General features: G+C 45.6%; 2 protein-coding genes across 3 annotated transcripts; both read left to right on the top strand.

Moving 5' to 3' along the window:
• Nucleotides 1-2382: 2382 nt before the first annotated feature.
• On the top strand, nucleotides 2383-8505 carry LOC127300660 (E3 ubiquitin-protein ligase At1g63170). 2 transcript variants are annotated; one of them, XM_051330811.2, is made up of 5 exons: nucleotides 2383-2607; nucleotides 3267-4078; nucleotides 6893-7027; nucleotides 7097-7394; nucleotides 7949-8505. In XM_051330811.2, exons 2-5 carry the CDS (start codon nucleotides 3501-3503, stop codon nucleotides 8183-8185), a joined length of 1248 nt encoding a protein of 415 aa, XP_051186771.1. In that variant the 5' UTR covers nucleotides 2383-2607; nucleotides 3267-3500; the 3' UTR covers nucleotides 8186-8505. The 2 variants fall into 2 exon arrangements, with proteins under 2 accessions (XP_051186771.1, XP_051186770.1); XM_051330810.2 differs by lacking the exon at nucleotides 2383-2607 and having other exon boundaries at nucleotides 2919-4078.
• Nucleotides 8506-12244: 3739 nt separating this feature from the next.
• LOC127300661 (UDP-glucose 4-epimerase 4) lies at nucleotides 12245-17561 on the top strand. Its single transcript, XM_051330812.2, has 9 exons — nucleotides 12245-12583; nucleotides 13864-13913; nucleotides 14034-14169; nucleotides 14652-14753; nucleotides 14833-15060; nucleotides 15897-15981; nucleotides 16267-16349; nucleotides 16945-17036; nucleotides 17125-17561. Exons 1-9 carry the CDS (start codon nucleotides 12338-12340, stop codon nucleotides 17237-17239), a joined length of 1137 nt encoding a protein of 378 aa, XP_051186772.1. The 5' UTR covers nucleotides 12245-12337; the 3' UTR covers nucleotides 17240-17561.
• Nucleotides 17562-17870: the final 309 nt, after the last annotated feature.

Below are 17870 nucleotides of genomic sequence, written 5' to 3'. Positions count from 1 at the left end.
TATGACTAGGTAACCATAATAATCGACACATCTAGAGTATAAATGAACCTTTTATCATGATTACCCTTTTTTCATAGTAAGTTGTTTCTTACAAGTTACACTATCTTCTTCAAATGTATAAAGATTGTTGGCATATAATTAGCATCATTCTAAAATGTTTTTAAATACGAACCAATGATACTAATTACATACTAGATAACTAAGATTTTGTTGCTCAATTTTTTCATTCAGAGTTCATCTTAAAATACGAGTGCGTCTTATTCATCAGAACGGAGTATTATTGATTATAGTAGTTGACAATTGCCAATGGACTTAATGACATGGATTCTCCTACGTTTGTGTAGATAACATTTAAGTACCCCGTCCAAAAAGTGATTAAATAAATCTACGGCATCACTTTTGAGATGGAAGGAGTATTTGTAATGGTGTTCGCAAATGCTTTTTGTATGCTCATTTGAAGTGCGATTGGTGATGTGTTTGGATGCATAGAAACTGGGCATGAAATTAGAAGCAAATTCCGCCGTTTGGTCTGCGCTTTGAATTGATATGTGGAAAGCCAACCAAATTCCGAGCCCCCCAGGTCGCGTGCAAACAGACGAGGTCTCACCCTCGGAAAGGCTCGGAAACGTAGCCTATCGCTTCGCTCCGTGTGTGCCCGTCTCCATCCCCACCCGGCGGCAGCTCCCGCCTCCCTCCACCGTCGGCGTGAGCCCCCGCCTCCCTCCCCCGCCGGCGTGTGCCCCCGCCTCCCTCCGCCGCGTGCTCCTGCCGGTGCCCATGCCTCCCTCCTCCGCGTGCTCCCGCTGCGTGCCCCTGCCTCCCTCCGCCGCAAGTCCTGCCCCTGCCTCCCTCTGCCGCATGCCCCTGCGGCCGTCTCTGACTCACAGCTCCCATCGCCGTTCGCTTCTCCTCCGCCTCATGCCCTGCCCCAGCTCCATTTGGTGGCCGTTGCTGTGATGGGATTCTAGCCACCTCCTGCTGGAGCCATGGCGGAGGGTCCAGCTCGAGCACGCAAGGGACAGGTGCCCCTACTAGCTTCGTTCCACCGCCGCCTGTGGAGAAATTCCAAATTCCATTGTTTTTCATCCAAACAGCTTTTGGAATTTCTTACACTCTTTAGTTCCAACAGCAATTTCCAAACACATCCAAACAACAAAACTGAATTAGAAGCCAATTCATTTCCACCGTAGATTTGGAATTTTAGTCAAATTCAATTCCATGCCAACTTTATATGCATTCAAACACACTATTTTTAATGTGATAAATCTATATGTAGACAAAATCTGCGAGATCACTTAATTTGAAATCACTAAAGACTTGTCGTTCCATCTCCTGCAAAAAAAATAATTTATCTGTTGTGCCAATCACTTCCGAATTACAATTATAAGAGCATGTCTAACATGCCCCGTATTTCTCTGTATTTCGCCCCGTATAAAAAAATTGCTCACGGAAAAACCATTCCGTCTAGCAGACCCCGTATTTCGCCCCGTATTTTTAAAAATTAAAACCCCGGGAAAATTATCGATAGTTCAACATCATTGATCATACGGCAGATCATACATACATTGCGATCCTATCTACTCGTCAAGGATGACGAAGCCGATGAGCGGCTCCCTGGCAGCAGCCTCCCGCGCCTCGAATTCCCTGACGGCGGCGATGGCTGCCGCCTCCTCAGCCTCCGCCCGAGCAGCTTCGGCGGCATCCTTCTCGGATACGGCCACCGCCTGCAGGAACATGGCCTCCTCCTCTGCTTCCTCCGCTTCCTCCTCGCCGGCTCGCGGATCTCCTCCGCTTCCTCCGCCGCTGGTGTTGCCGATGCGCGCCGCCCATGCCGCCTTCGAAGCGCGGTCTCTCTCCCACTCGGCGTGCCACCTCTCGAAGTCCGCGCCGCTCATCTGCTTGAGCGGCGGATCTTGTTGGTACCACCGCCCGCCCGCGGCGAACTCACGGAGCGACGGCGGTATGTAAAGCCACGCCTGCTCCGTATCCTGCCGAAATTTTACGGGGTGGGCGGGTTTTAAGGGCCTGTTAGACATGCTCTAATAAGTTCTTTATTCACACTTGCTAGAGTGTGAATTGTATTGCTCCTATGGTAGTCAAGTAACAAGACCAGGTCCTTAACTAGTGGCAACAACCTGCAACACAAAAGCAGAGCACGGACCGACACGTTCGTGCCACGCGAAGCCAAATTCCTGCCACCCGCATAGACTAGGCCCATGCGGACCCACTCCTCTGCAGCTTCTCACAAATGTCATGTACCCACCCTCCTGTCTCCGGTGCATGGACCAGGAGCACGGACGAGCGCCCGGGACATCCACCATTCACCGAGGATGAGGAAGCGAGCTGGGGTCGGTGTCGCGAAAGGGACCCCCGCTCTGCTCTGCCCCTCTCTTTCTTCCGCGTGGCGGAATTCTCTCCCATAGTCTTCTCTTCCACCGGTGCCCTGCAGCTGCCGCCGTGCCGTACCGTAGCGCCACCGCCGACGCCAGTCGCCTCAATCCCGCGCCGCCCCCGCCTCTCAGCGCGTCGCCGCCATCGCCGCTCCCGTCCTTCCTCGCCGCCTGCAGTCTCCACCCCGTCCCGGTCCCTGGCCATTGGACTTTTGAGGTATGAGGTTGTTTTCGTCCAGCGACTGGTTCATTCTTTTAAGGGAAGGCGACTTTGTTCATCAAATAGCAGCATCGTTCACAGCATCCTGCGATTAGCTTGAATCACACCGACCTTCACAATTTTCCCTTGGTGTGCCGGTGCATACCCGGCGCACCATCTGGATCCGCCCCTGAGTTGCTGTAGACTCTTTCTGACAATAAGTACATCTTCTTCGATTAAAAATTAAGGGCCCTGCAGTTCTGCGCCACCTCCCACACCATCAATTTGGCTATGCCAATTAGAAAATTTAAAGACCTTATTGCTCAACAGTTTTCACTTTAGCGCGCGTTCAACAAGCTGCACACAAGGGCAGGGCCGGGCCGGGCACAGCAAAAATCTAGCTTAAGATGAAGATTGAAATGCACCGGACACTTTGCCATCTAGGGAAATGTTTATGTGCTGTACTGATGCCCACGTTATGTTAAACTGGATCATGTTCATGCCTAATGATGCTACTCTTCAAGAAATGTACATGCAGACTCATTGTATGCCTCGTATGCTCCGCCTTTACTGCTTTCTCTTTCACGAGTGGCGTCCACTGCTCATCTGTTGGATAACTCTATAATTTCCTTGAGTATATACTGGAAAGGATGTATGAGAGGCTCTTTGTTTTGTAGCTTAGGATACTCTCATTGGGGTCTTCCTTGAAGCTAATGAAGCTATCCGAATTGGCAAACGGATGTTCACACTGAGAGCGGACATTCTGCTCAGCTGTATCTTTACTCAAACACCGGCCCTTTGTAGCTCCTAGCTTAAAAAGATGGGGAACGAGATATGGTTAGCCATGATGCGTATGCACTTGCTCTTTCGTCATTAGAGCTAGCCCTGAAAGCAATAAGTCAAAGTTACCGATGGAGCGTGCTAATTGCGATGAGCCACATGAGCATGTTGTAAATGTGGCACATGGGGAAACTGCATCCACATCAACCAGTCATCAGGATATGCACAGTGATACGGATGAGCAACATCAGGAAGATAGGGCTTCAACAAGCACGCGAACCCCATCGCCACAGTCTTCTGCATCGACGTCACCGACTGCTTATGACTCCAGAAATTTATCGTTCCCTAGAAGAGATAGTTTCTACGGTCGTGGAAGAAGTCTTTGGAATTCCGGTCTATGGATCTCGTTTGAACTTGTCATGTATGTAGCACAGATTACAGCTGCTATTGTCATCCTCCTACTTTCAAGAGATGAACTTCCACATGCCCCTTTAGTTGCATGGATAATTGGTTATACAGTTGGCTGCGCTGCAAGTCTCCCACTTATTTATTGGCGCTATGTCCATCGAAACAGACTTTCGGAGGAGGAACCTGAACAGCCACCCACAACTTATCCTACTTTGACTTCCTCTCAGTCATCAGAAGGACGCAATCAGCGTACCAGTGGTACTGTCTTGCATCTTGGGTGTATCACGATTTCCTGTCCAAGGTATTTTTAACTCCATGTTTATTTTAATCTTGAGTTTCCTAAGCTTCTACATGTTGTGGAGTCCTTATGCAGTCTTACTCCTATGCATTTTATATCTTGTGTTATCCCAAAATCTGAAAGATAAAATAGACAAATGAATGGTTAAGTTGAATGCAATTGCAATCTTTAGAGTACCGCTAGTTTAGGTTTGAATGTTCTTACATTTGTGTATGTAAACTTCTTTGGTGGATATAGAAAATTCTACAGTATGGAAACAAATTGTTGAGAAGTGTTCAAAACTGATAACAGCTTATGCAGAACCTTTGAAAGTAGCAAATGGAATTCTTGGTTTGTAGAGTTAAGATACTTTATCTGCAGTTGTATTTACAGTGCAGCATTGTCTATAGCTTCCGACAATAGTTTCTTTAAATCAGTTTATCAGGACAGAAATGTTCTGTGAAAATATTTTCAGGATTTCTTCTTTTCACAATGTCTCCGTGTCTGTGCTTAACTCTCATTGATCCCCTGGTTTAACATTTCAGCGTGTTCTTTTTCCTGTTTGCCATTTTAAGCTGGTCACTCCTAAGAACTCGGCAAAAGAAACTCCTTTTGATGCCTTTCGAAGAGTTGTGAATTTGGAAGGACTGCTTCATGTGTTTTGATTGCATACAGTATATAGTTGTAGGCTTATTCACTCGTGTGAGCAAAATCATGTAGAAAAATCATGTTGACATGTTTACTTAATATGTACCAATCTAATTCCTGTAAGTCATCCACTGACACGTCTGGTGTCAATTTTGGTGTGGCACAGCCCATGGCTCACCAATAATCACTTCGAAGCGAGTTTAATTGCAATCAATTAGAAGAATTACTGCATTTCGTAACTTAAAGAAATAGCAGCACAGCAGATTATGATGCGTTCATATCATTTAGCATATAACTACAACATCAAGCCTCGCCAGAAAGATTCGAAAAAAGTCTCGCCAAGAAAGAAGAAAAAAAATAGAAATATATATTCTACAATTCAGTTATTATATATCCTTGTTTCATTTTTTATTTGCTCATTTGCCATATGGAAATATATAAAACATAGTAGAAATTTGGACCACAAATTAGCACAACTCCCATGTTACGGCCTAATATTACCATGCCTGCTTCATATGTCTCGCTAGAGTGGTGTAAGGATGGCCCCTTCTGTGTTGTGCTTTTTTTTCGATAAAGGGAATATATTAATATCAAAAAGATATCAATTACACCCAGCCTCTGCAACAACGCACCACCCTAATGGCACTACGGATGCACACAGCCAAAAAAAGAAAAGAAAACTAAGAAACAAAAGTCCCGCTACAGTATCTCGGGCCTAACAACAGCAATACATCCACCGCCAAAACAACACCTGAAATACAGACTCTCCAAAAACGGCGCCTCCAAGAAGGGAACAGTGCTCTAACACCGTCGCCGCCTGATCAACGATCTTAGGTTTTCACCCTGAAGATAGTCCCCGCTCTCAAAACAATGCCTCCAAACCAGTTAAGGCCAGACCTTGGGTTTTCACCCTGAAAGGTAGAACTCTGAATTTCACCTGTGTTGTCGCCCCCACTTTCATATCGCTGATGTGGGAAACCCGGAACACCAAGCAAGTCCCTCAACAGCGCGGAGACTTGAACCTCCCTTAGCTAGTCCTCCCCTCCGGCCTTCATGAACTTCTCTTCTTCCGACTTTCATCATGGATCCATAGTCACTTGATGTCAACACAGAAAAAGAGCTTCGCGCCGCTCCCTCCAGAACCAATCGGTCGGAATAAAAGCATGGGTGCGCACGACCGAATACCACCGATCCAGCAAACTCCAGGCAAAAAGCACTGTTACATTCGCCAGCGGAGCCTTCCGAAACTCAACACTCCGGCTAGATCACGAGTCCAGGCCTCCGGTAGGTCTTCCTCTTCACGCAAGAGAGACCCTAGGACCACCGCCTTTATTCAGGTCGGACCCCCACGTCGGCGACCATCCCGAGCTGGCCACTCCAACCCTCCACCGGCGACTCCGTCGCCGGCTTCCATGCATCTCCATCTCGCCGCCGGAACGCGGTGATAGATCGATAGATCCACCACCACCAACCGCAAGCCGACCCTCTCCGGCGAAGAAGAGGGCCACCTCCACCGTCGTACCCAAGGCTGCTGCCCCGGGCGACCCCGTGTCGCGGGTGAAGCCCGAGATCGCCTCCACTCACCGGCGAGAGGCGGGGGAAATTGGCGCAGGCCATGGGCCTGGCCGCCGCCCACCACCAGCCCCTGCCGGAGTGCTGCGGAGAGCCGACGGGAGGAGGGAGCGCAGGCAGGCCGCCGCCGCCCATCCCAACCGCGCCGGCCGATCCACCAGGGGAGAGCCGGCGGGAAAAGGGGGCGCAGCGCAGGCCGCCGCCGCCCATCCCATCCGCGCGTCCGCCATGCTCGAGGAGGGGAGATCCGGCCGCCGTCCACCATGCGTCGACGAGGAAGGGCCCCCGCCGCCGCCACGCCCCGTGGGTCTTTGCCCCGGCGGCGCTATCGGCGGCGGCGGCGGCGGTTAGGGCTGGGAGGCTGGGGTGCGGGAGGGTTAGGGAGGCTGGGGTGCGGGAGCCTGTTAGGTGTCTGTGTTGTGCTTGACAGAAGTATGCAGCGATGTGAATCATAGCATATTTTATTTAATTAGAATGAGACTTGTAGGAGTTTACTTTAGTCTAAGCTTGCATATTTGGTTAGTAACTTGTAGAGTTGGGAGATGTGGGGTCTTATAATCCTTAGTTGTGTGTTAAATTTGAATGAATGCTGTTACCTGATGTGATTATGTTTTACAGGCCTAGCATACTGGCTTATCATTCGAAAACAGCTGTCGACTGTTTCTTTGCTGTATGGTTTGTTGTTGGCAATGTGTGGATTTTTGGTGGGCGTGGTACTTCATCAGATGCTCAGGACGCTCCAAATATGTATAGGTAGTTGCATTGCTCTCTTTTGTTGCATGTTTCGTTAAACTCCCAACTGACTTAGCTCTCCCTTTATAGGCTTTGTCTAGCATTCCTTGCACTTAGTTGTGTTGGTTATGCCGTTCCGTTCATCATGTGTGCAGCGATATGCTGTTGCTTTCCATGCTTAATTTCTGTTTTGCGCCTCCAAGAGGACTTGGGTCAAAGTAGAGGAGCTACTCAAGAGCTAATCGATGCATTGCCAACCTACAAATTCAAACCAAAACGAAACAAAAACTGGGTGCCTGATCATGCTTCAAGCTCAGAGAATCCTAGCGAGGGTGGCATCCTGGGCCCAGGAACTAAAAAGGAAAGGATTGTTTCGGCTGAAGATGCTGTGAGTATTTCACATCCTTTCGTTGTCTATGATATTCAACATTGTGGTGTGTACCTTACTTTAGAATATAAACTATTTATCAATAGATGGTATAGTTGTTCATGATTTTTGTACACAACTTCACTGGACAAACATCAAAACATTGTGTTTATTTGTAATGTGTAGCAGAGATATATCTCAAGTGCTTTTGAATGATGTTCTTTGCTTGCAAGGAGCACATGTCTCTATATTAGTACAGCCTTGTATTCTTCTCATGAATCTTTAAATCATTCTAGTTGTCTTGCTTGCATATACGAACAGGTTTTCCATGTGTTGGCATCTCCTTATTCGACAGCATGTCCCCTCTTAGATTATTCCAAGTTATATTCTGTACTCCAAGTGGCTAGAATAATAAGTATCTATTGGTGTGTTCACACCACTATTAAATTATGGCCAAGTTCTCTAGATACCCTACCATATAGGTTTCCACTATTTACTCATATGGGGCACATTTACTCTCTTTCTCAACACATTTCACAAGTTATAACTGTCAGACTCTACTGATGTTGGTGCAGGTGTGCTGCATCTGCCTTACTAAGTATGGAGATGACGATGAGCTTCGCGAGCTTCCTTGCAACCACTTGTTTCACGTCCAATGTGTTGATAAATGGCTGAAGATAAATGCAGTATGCCCACTCTGCAAGACAGAGATTGGAGGCGTGGTTCGGTCGTTCTTCGGGTTGCCCTTTGGCCGCCGCCGTGTTGATAGGATGGCAGGAAGAGGTGTAGCTAGCTCAAGATTTAGTGTATAGGACACCCTTTTGCTCCAGTATGTGCTTGATTTGTTATATCCTGTATACCTAGTGTTGATCATGGGATTCAATGGGCTCTCAAGGAAAGCAATAAACTGCTTTCTGTCTGACGGTTAAGCTTGGTTTACCAAAGTGATGACAGCCAGTGGAGATCTGGTGCTTGTAATGGCAAGTTTGTGTTGTACAGGTGGAGATGATGGTGTGTTCTGATGAATCATTTGGCAACGAGCTTGTAAATAAAGGAATGAAGTTCACTTCTGAGCATAGGGAAGGATGTATTGAGTACTATGGTTGATCTTATTTTACTTCATGTACTGTGATTTCTCTTGGTTGGCACAATGCACCTAATACTCAGCGCCAGTCTCACACTTTCATTGCTTTGAAGATGATATAATGTTCTGTTTCAGTGCAAACCTATAGGATCTGGACATATTTGAGAATTTTATGGAACTAGAAGTTTCCATCACAACCTGAAGGGATTTCCTCCGCAATGCTGCATCCCTGAAGGAAAAAACGATGCCTTTCTTCATGGATGAGCAGAAGTCGAAGATTCCAAAATCTATGTGAACGTGACGATGAACCTGCAGGGGATGAAGAAGTATGCTACATGATGTGAGGTAAGCATATCACTAATTACGGCCACCTCCTCTGTCATGGGTTCCCCAAGAGCAAAAATTCCTGTCACTGGTGCAAGTTGAAGATATAAAAAGCAGAAGCAGCTGGTAATCTGAAACCCCAGCCTGCACTTGAGACAATCAAAGTCATTATTCATTCACCAGCAAGTAAAGAGCAGGTGAAGACTACAGCTGCTCCCCCCATATACGTGTACTATACATAGATTAGATGCCATGGCGCATATGGCCGGCAACCGGGAAATATGCTCACAATAATTCAAGGCCGAAAAATTCTGCACTGCACACACACGGCAACACGCCACACCACTACTCTGCCAGAGAGCAGTTTCCCAGTGCCAGCTGCTGTCTCGTTTTTCATATGCCCATTGTGGTTAGCCTGTTGTCCTCATCACCGATTAGTTTATGAAACCTGAGCGGTGTTATGCAGAGAAAAACTGCCTGAATCATACAGCGCGTCGATGTCACGGACAGACAAGTGGAGGGAATGTCAACATTTGGAAATGAATCCTCCTCGTGTGGGTTGCTGGCGGCTCGATCGCCGGCCAGACCAGGACAAGATATTTCTCTCTGCGATCTCTCGTCTATTCCCAAGGATACCAGCTGGGGTAGATGCGAGTAGTGGCCAGAACGGCATTGTGGGGAGCTCGGAAAAGGAGCGGATGGTTGTAATTGCAGCTCTGTGTTGTATGGATTCAGCCAACTTGTGAGTGACACAAGGACGTGATTGGTTGCTCTTAAGGCTGTTTCTCGTTTTCACTGATCTAAACTTGGACGGGTTGGCAAGGACGAGACATGGAAAAACTGCAGCGCACAATGTTTAAAATGCTCTAAAAGTTAGCCCGCGAGCGTAAATCGGCCAAACTCCTATGCGGGGGGAAACGCGATGGAAAAGGTGGGAGCTGGAAAGTTGCTCCACGTTTAAGCGCAGAAAGTAGCCTCGCCGCTCGCCATAGTAGGTCACCACCTGACGAAAACAAAATCCCCCTAGACTAGAAGGCGATGGCGGTGGCGGTCTAGATCACGGTCCACTACGGAGATATCCGGCACCGGCTCTCTCATCCACTCCGTCAACCTCTCCGTAGCGATGTCCCGCTGGTGTGAGAGTGCCCGATTGCGTGGAGCGGCGACCCGTTCTGGCCTCCATCAGCGTCTGATCCCTTTTGTCTCCGGCTCCGGCAGAATGAGGGCACCTGTCCTTTTTGAAAAACTAGAGGGTGCTTGTGTAATTTTCTTACTTCTGCAGTCCCTCTGTGTAATTTGTAACCCCACCGCTCTAAATTAATGCAGTTACTGGGGCCTTCTAGGCCCATCCTGTGTTCAAAAAAATTGTTACTGCTTTAGCTTAGATTCATGTTGATTTAGCTCATGATTATGCGCCACATCAAAATACTTAGACTGACCTGCACAAACTATTTGTTTAAGCGGGTCCCCTCATAGCTGTGATTCGGGCATGGTCTTCTGTATGCATGCGAGAGCCATTCATTAACACACTAGTCTTTGTGTCACACATGCACCAATGTATATCTGTGATAGAGAGAGGATGAACGATGTAAACTACACTTACAACAATGGTGATGTCAAAGCAGTGAGCGTGTCCAGGATGAAAAAACTACTTTTAACCAACTCGTGAACATATTAAGGTCTAGGAAGTTGCTTAGAGATAACATCCACACCTGTATCGAAGAGCAAGTGGCTATGGTCCTTTATGTTGTTGGGCACAACCAAAGATTCTGAGTCATCCATAACACATGGAGGAGATCGACTGGGACAATTTCTAAGTACTTCAATAAAGTCCTCTATGCTATTGGAGAACTGAGAAGAGAGATGATCAAGCCAGCATCTTCCAATACTCTCAACAAGATCACTGAAAGTCACCGCTGGTTTCCATATTTCAAGATGAGCAACACTTTGTAGAACTTATTTACACATTTTTAAATCATATTTCAAGGTGAACCTTGTGCTTTACACATTTGTACAACAGAAACGCCTAAACCATTTGTTCATGTTCATGTCAGGATTGTATTGGGGCCGTTGATGGTACTCATATCACAACAAAAGTGCCCAGAAGCCCGTCTCTTGCTTACAGGGAGAAAGCACTACACCAGCCATAATATGCTTGCTGTTGTTGACCTCGATATGAAGTTCACATATGTGCTTGCTGAGTGGGAAGGATCAGCCCATGATGCAACGATTCTGTCTAATGGCTTGGAGAGACCTGATGGCCTAAAAGTCTATGTGTGTAAGTTCTACCTTGTTGATGTTGGCTATGCCTGTTACCCTAGTTTTCTTCCACCCTTGAGGTCCACAAGGTATCACCTCAATGAGTTCTCTAGAAGGTTGTACCCCAAGAATGCCATTTAGTGGCATACTCCTTCTAATAAAAAAAATGCTTTGACATAGCACGACTTGATAGCTTTTTCCCTATATATTACTCATACTGTGACTAAAGCCAGGACCGGCCTGTGGCTATGATGAGCACAGGTGCAGGCATTTTGGCTCATGAGATCATATGATTCCTTTATTTTCAATCCATCCTAGGAATATTCTGAAATATCAAAAAATTAGAAACAAAAAGTTCGCACCAATATCTTCACGTGCTACACGCCCACAAAGCCGTTTCATGAAAATTCGACTTGTCTTGTGGCTTGTATAAGAAATGATAAAGTTCTGTGCTAAAAATAAGACCGTGCACAAGCTATTTTTTTTTTCCATTTTTTTTTTACATCGGCTACAAAAAGTATCGAATTTTCTCGTAAGTATACGGCCCCACGTAGATTGTCGAGATGTAAGTATATGCAATTTTTTTTATTAAACTTGTTTAGTAATTAAAAAAAACATGTTTTTGTGGCGGGGGCATATACGCCTGGGTGTCAAGTTGAATTTCTCTTAAGCACCGTCCTCCTACAAATTATGAACTTCATAACGGCTCTTATGTCTTAGGGGAGGGTTGATCCTAGGCAATGCAGGTCTGTCACATGTCGGCGTCCTTTGCTTAATGATGAGGCTGTAGCCTTGTAGGACCACGAAAGCACCCCAATTAATCAAGAGAGGCACACGCTGCAGCTAGCCTTGCTAAACAACCATCGCATCTCATCTAATCAATGAGACAATAAACAAGCCTGGACGACTAGTCCCAGCGACGACCGGATCGCCGGGATTCCCTTCCCGTCCACGTCGTCGTCGAGCCCGGCCATGTCGACGGGACGACGTCGAGAGCACCACGATTCGGACGCAACCGAAGCAAGTCGCGGCTGCACCGACAGCGTCACGGGTGGGGCCCACGCGGCGCTCCCTACCGTAGCAGCCGAGCCTGAGCGGACCCACCCGTCTGTCACTGCGGCGCGGGCCCCGCCGACACGGCCTCCTGTCCACTGGGGCGTGCGGCACGACTCGGACCCGGACCATTCAAATTTTCTTCCCTTCCACGCACTGCCCCATCTCCATCTCCTCATCCCTCCGCTCCGCCCATTCGCCCAGCAGATCCACGAAGAATTCCTAGGTTAGCGCGACGCCGGCGATGGTGCTGAACGGGGCGCTCAACGGCTCCTCGGGCTCGTCGGGGCCGAGCAGGGCGGCGGGGCCGAGCAGGACGGTGCTGGTCACGGGCGGGGCGGGCTACATCGGCAGCCACGCCGTGCTGCAGCTGCTCGCCGCGGGCTTCCGCGCCGTCGTCGTCGACAGCCTCCAGAACTCCTCGGAGCTCGCCGTGCGCCGCGTCGCCGCGCTCGCGGGGGACCACGCCACGAACCTCTCCTTCCACAAGGTAAACGCACGCAGCCTCTCTGCCCCAGTGCCGCCAACAACGCCCTGCTACCCTCCCCTTAGATACATTACCTCCCCTCGTCCTCGCCGGGTCGATTGCGTGGCGTGGTGCCTCGGTGTGGGGACTCGGGGTAGATCTCGCCTCCCGCTCCACGCGCTGGCTGGCTACGTCCCCCCGTGCTTATTTCGGACGACGGAAGATCTACGTCCTTGAATTGATGTGTGCTCACGGAACAGTTGTTTTCATCATCATTGCACTTGTCACGAATTACGGGGATTTGTTGGTTGGTTGGTCACATTTGGACTGAGGGAATGTATTTGGTTCTACGAATTACCAGGTTTCCTTCGCGCCCGCTTACGTATCGTTGCGGGTGATTTGGGAATCGTGACACGCTATGCAGAATTCCCCGCGCCTATCGTGGGACCGGTAGCCATCACTTCTAACTTAGCCGAGAGGGTGAGAATATTGCAGGGCGGAAAGGATGTGGAGTGATTTTGGTCAACAGCTCTCTGAAACTAAGAATGTGACGTGGTCATTTAGGATATGGGCGGCTTGTCTGGGCTGCAGAGTCTCAGATTTTTTTTGGTAAAATAAACCATGGACTTTTTTTTTTTTTTTGCGAATAAACCATGGACATTTTAAGTTGGTGTTTAGGGGGGCTAGTTGAGGACTTGCTATGCAACTGTCCTCTTCGTAAGGTGTGCACATTGTAAGTGCCTTGTTTGGTTAATTCTTGGACTTGTATCACCTTCACATCAGTATTATCATTGTCCTTCAGAAAACAGGGTAGTTAGCTAATCGAGCACAATTTTGTATTGTCTATTACTGTTGTTGGCAAAATTTAATTTATTAGCTAATCGAGCTCATTATCATTGTACAGAAGACTTACTTCATGCAACCACACAAAGTGAATAACAACATTATGTAGTCTAATTCTACAGGATTTTTTCGAAGACACAGTAGCAGAATGTCGAGTCAGCTGCAAGATTTGCGAAATTCTTAGCAGTGTTAACAAGATTGTTTGCTAAATCCAACTGACCGTGAGAGAGATGACTATGTTAATAATGTGCTTGTTTTTTATGGCAGCGAGTGACTTCTTACTATATGAACTATGAAACATTTTATGGTGGCTTAAGGGAGTATATTGCTTCTTGTGTTACAGATGGATTTGGCTATCGAAGTTAGATTATGTATTTAGCCCCTATGCATCCTTGCTCTTACTTATAACTTGTTCTAAAGGGACGTAGAGTAGAACAGTAATAACTTATCTGCTTCTGCAGGTTGATATCCGTGACGAGGATGCACTGGAAACTGTTTTTGCTTCCACAAGGTGAAGCACTATATATAATAATAATAATCAATGTAGTTATGTTCATTCTTTACTTGTTTAATGTTTTTGTTTCTTGTTATGTGTATAGGCATTTATATTCTTGAAGTACATGTTCTGCAGATTTGATGCTGTTATTCACTTTGCTGGACTGAAAGCTGTTGGTGAAAGCGTACAGAAGCCATTGCTTTATTATGACCATAACATTGTTGGCACGATAAATCTTTTGAAAGTCATGGCAGCTCATGGATGTAAGAAGGTATTTACCTTGTACTGTCTGACCTCATGTACATAAACTTCCTTAACTGTGTTTCTTGTCAGTGCTCTGAACACTAGTAGCCTTTAGCTTACAGATGTTAATAATAATTCAGAATACCATATTGTATTCTATATATGAGAATTCTATTTAGACATCTCATCTTAAAGGAAAACTTGTAGTCGATGTATTTTATCTACCCTTAGCTCCAACTTCTACAAATTGTGACAATAGATCCATGCACCCCCTAGACAAAGTTAGCACACTCACAATTTTATTTGCATTAAGTTATGTTTGTTGCATGTATATCAACCGACAGTTTGTTTGCACTATATGTAACAATATGTGAAACTAATATTTATTTGCATTAATGCTTCATTCACATTGGGAGTTTGATTTAGGTTCATTCGGTCAATTGTTTTTTTGTCCATACCAGATTAATACTGACAGGTGTTTTTGTCTTGTTATGGGTTCAAATGCTGTAGTTGGTGTTCTCTTCATCAGCTGCAGTTTATGGATCACCTAAGAACTCACCCTGCACAGAGGAATTTCCTCTCACTCCGAACAATCCATATGGCAGAACCAAGGCATGTTACATATCTTCTCTATGCATAAATCTTTGCATCGAGTTTCTTAACTGATTGCAATCATAAACATTAATTGCAGCTTATAGCCGAGGAGATATGCCGTGATATATACCGGTCAGATTCTGAGTGGAGGATCATTTTACTTAGGTACTTCAACCCGGTTGGGGCTCACCCCAGTGGATACCTTGGTGAAGACCCACGTGGAATTCCAAACAACCTTATGCCCTTCGTTCAGCAAGTTGCTGTAGGGAGGAGGCCATCAGTGACAATCTATGGAAATAACTATGCAACTAAAGATGGAACTGGGGTATGTTTCCCTCATGTTATTCTTTAACACACTATTTAAAGTTGGTGCAATCATTTAGGTTCATTCAGTTCCCGTCCCATCAACTCTAGACACTATGTTATGTAGTAGGAGTGCGTACGATGCAGTGGCTCTTTTCTATTTATCTCCAGAGGACGTGTTTTCGAAATATAAATAGATCACTAGAAGAAGTGGTATCAGAAATATATTGTTCTCTTCTATTCAGCGTACGATGAAGTGGTACGATGCAGTGACTCTTTTCTATTCAGCAGGCAGCTCCTCAAGTTGGCCCCTTAGATTTCTAAATCCTGTAGCAAGTAAGGGAGTTATGTAGTGCTTTCTAAACTATATTGTTCTCGCAAGTAAATAACTGAAGAACTATAATCACAGTACTTGAGCAGTATAGCTAGAAATGATTGACCTCCAGTTAGCTCTTTTGATCTTGTGAGCGGCTTAATGGATGATGCATTGGTGTCACCAGTTTCTCCTCCAGAGACAGTCCACAAAGCTATCAAATGACATGCTAATGCAAACATGTTGTCATGTGGACACTGGGCACTTCTGAATTCTGATATCATCACAATTTCAAATAAAGGGCAGATCTGAGCCTCATCCCCACATCCTAGATCTGAGATAGGCACTCCCGTTGACATTGGTTCATGTTTCATTTTCTAAACCAATTGTGCTTCACCCTGACGGTCCGAAATTGCGCTGCAGTTACTTCCCGAGTGCTATATGCAAGCTCTGAATGCCAATGAATCATTTTGTGAATACTGTCATGAAATCTACAGTTAAGGTTTTCTCGTCTAGTAAGGACACGCTCTTTGCCTTGTGTGCAGGTACGGGATTACATTCATGTGCTTGATCTTGCTGAGGGACATATTGCTGCATTACGGAAGCTTTTTGATAGCTCATCAAACATAGGTTTGCACAATTGGCTGCTCTCTCAAATGCTTCATCATGAATCTTATATCACTTTCCAGACTTATGTATGTAACAACTAGCTGCTAACTGAACTTATGCATATGCACTCCAAGCCATCAAACATAGACAACTCATTTTTATATTTATTTGATTCTTTCACTATGGAGTCCATGCAAAATTTAGCGCTCAAACTGCAATTTCTTATACATCAGATGCATATGCTGCTTAAATGTATCTATTTGCTCTGTAGTTTGATTTACTACTAATATTCAATTCATCATGCAGGATGTGAACCATACAACCTTGGATCTGGAAAGGGGACATCAGTATTGGAGATAGTCAATGCATTTGAGAAGGCTTCCGGAAAGGTATATTTTGTATGATATAAGAGTTTTGGACATGTGAATGATGAGATCCCTGCATTTTTGCCACCATATCTTCTGCTGGTTAGCATGTACTCCCTCCGGTCTCTTTTAATTGACTCAGATTTAGTACAACTTTGTACTAAATTTGAGTCAATTAAAAAAGAACGGAGGGAGTATGACACAATCTGCTTAGTTGTAACGTATGCAAGCAGCGGTTGGATTTATTCAGCAGATTTCATACGGCTTTACATGCTTAAGCTGTGCCGAATCCAGAGAAAAAAACAGGATCAGGAATTATTTAGCTGCTGCAGTTATTGACACTTGACAGTATTAAATTTCTTATCATAAACATCGAGTAGCTAGTACTTATTTCACTGAACAGACTGTTAGCTAAGCCCCTTCATGCTGATTACTGATAGATGTGTGAAATCTCTACAATTCATCATACAATGGCCTCTAAATTTTTATTATGAGCGATTGTTGGAATTTCCAGATACAGTTAACGGCATGTTAGCAAATGTGAATGATAGTGAGACTTGTTTGAGTTATTTTTCTTGTGCCTTTTTTCTTATGCATATGTTCTTCATCCCTCTGTTAGAAAATCCCACTGATCATTGGTCAGCGTCGACCTGGTGATGCTGAGATTCTCTTTGCAGCAACTGGTAAAGCAGAGAGAGAACTCAACTGGAAGTAAGATACCAACAGACTATCTATAGCTTCTGTCAGTGGTAACATTCCTTTGGTTATTAAATGTTGTTATTCTGTTTTTGTTCTACAGAGCAAAATACGGCATCACAGAGATGTGCAGGGACCAGTGGAACTGGGCTAGCAAGAACCCTTACGGATACGCGTCACCTGATTCGACCAAGCAGAATGGTAGCAATTCACACTGAACATGGCAGATGTGTCTGTGTGGAGCACTTGTACATGTACTTAGCGTCTACGATCTGGGATCGGTGTAGATCTAGTCGGTCAGTCATACAGAGAAAATTACCAGATTAGAAAAAAAATACTGTTCTTGTTGTTCTTCAATAGTAGCAGAAGCGATATCGGTACAAACCTATCTTCCACCTGCATATAGTCCTTATCAAGATTATTCTAGGCAGATTGCTATAGTCAACCAGCTAATTTGATTCTTTTACTGCTAATTGAGTTGCATTGCCTAGCAGCTGTATACGAATCCTTTTGTGCCTGTAATAGTAATTAGTTGAACCACTGCTTGTATCTTCATTCCTGCAATATGTTACCACTTACCACCCTCTGGTGGTGTATATATCAGAAATTCGGTAAATGCAACAAATATTGTGTACTCCGTCTGTGATTTGGAACCATGTGGGCCTGTGGCCCTGTGCAGCACTGCATTTTTGCTCTTGTGATGACTAGGTGTAGAAATAAAGGGAGTGGATGAAGGAAGGTCGAGCTAACCCCTTTATTTTTTAAAAAATCGAAAATCATTTTTGCTCTTGTGAAAAAAGTCCTAGATGTAGCCAATGATGAAATCTACGATCTTGAAAAATCTCAATG

Source organism: Lolium perenne, chromosome 5, assembly GCF_019359855.2.
Source record: "Lolium perenne isolate Kyuss_39 chromosome 5, Kyuss_2.0, whole genome shotgun sequence".
Classification (NCBI taxonomy): Eukaryota; Viridiplantae; Streptophyta; class Magnoliopsida; order Poales; family Poaceae; genus Lolium; species Lolium perenne.
This window is presented reverse-complemented; position numbering and strand designations above follow the sequence as displayed.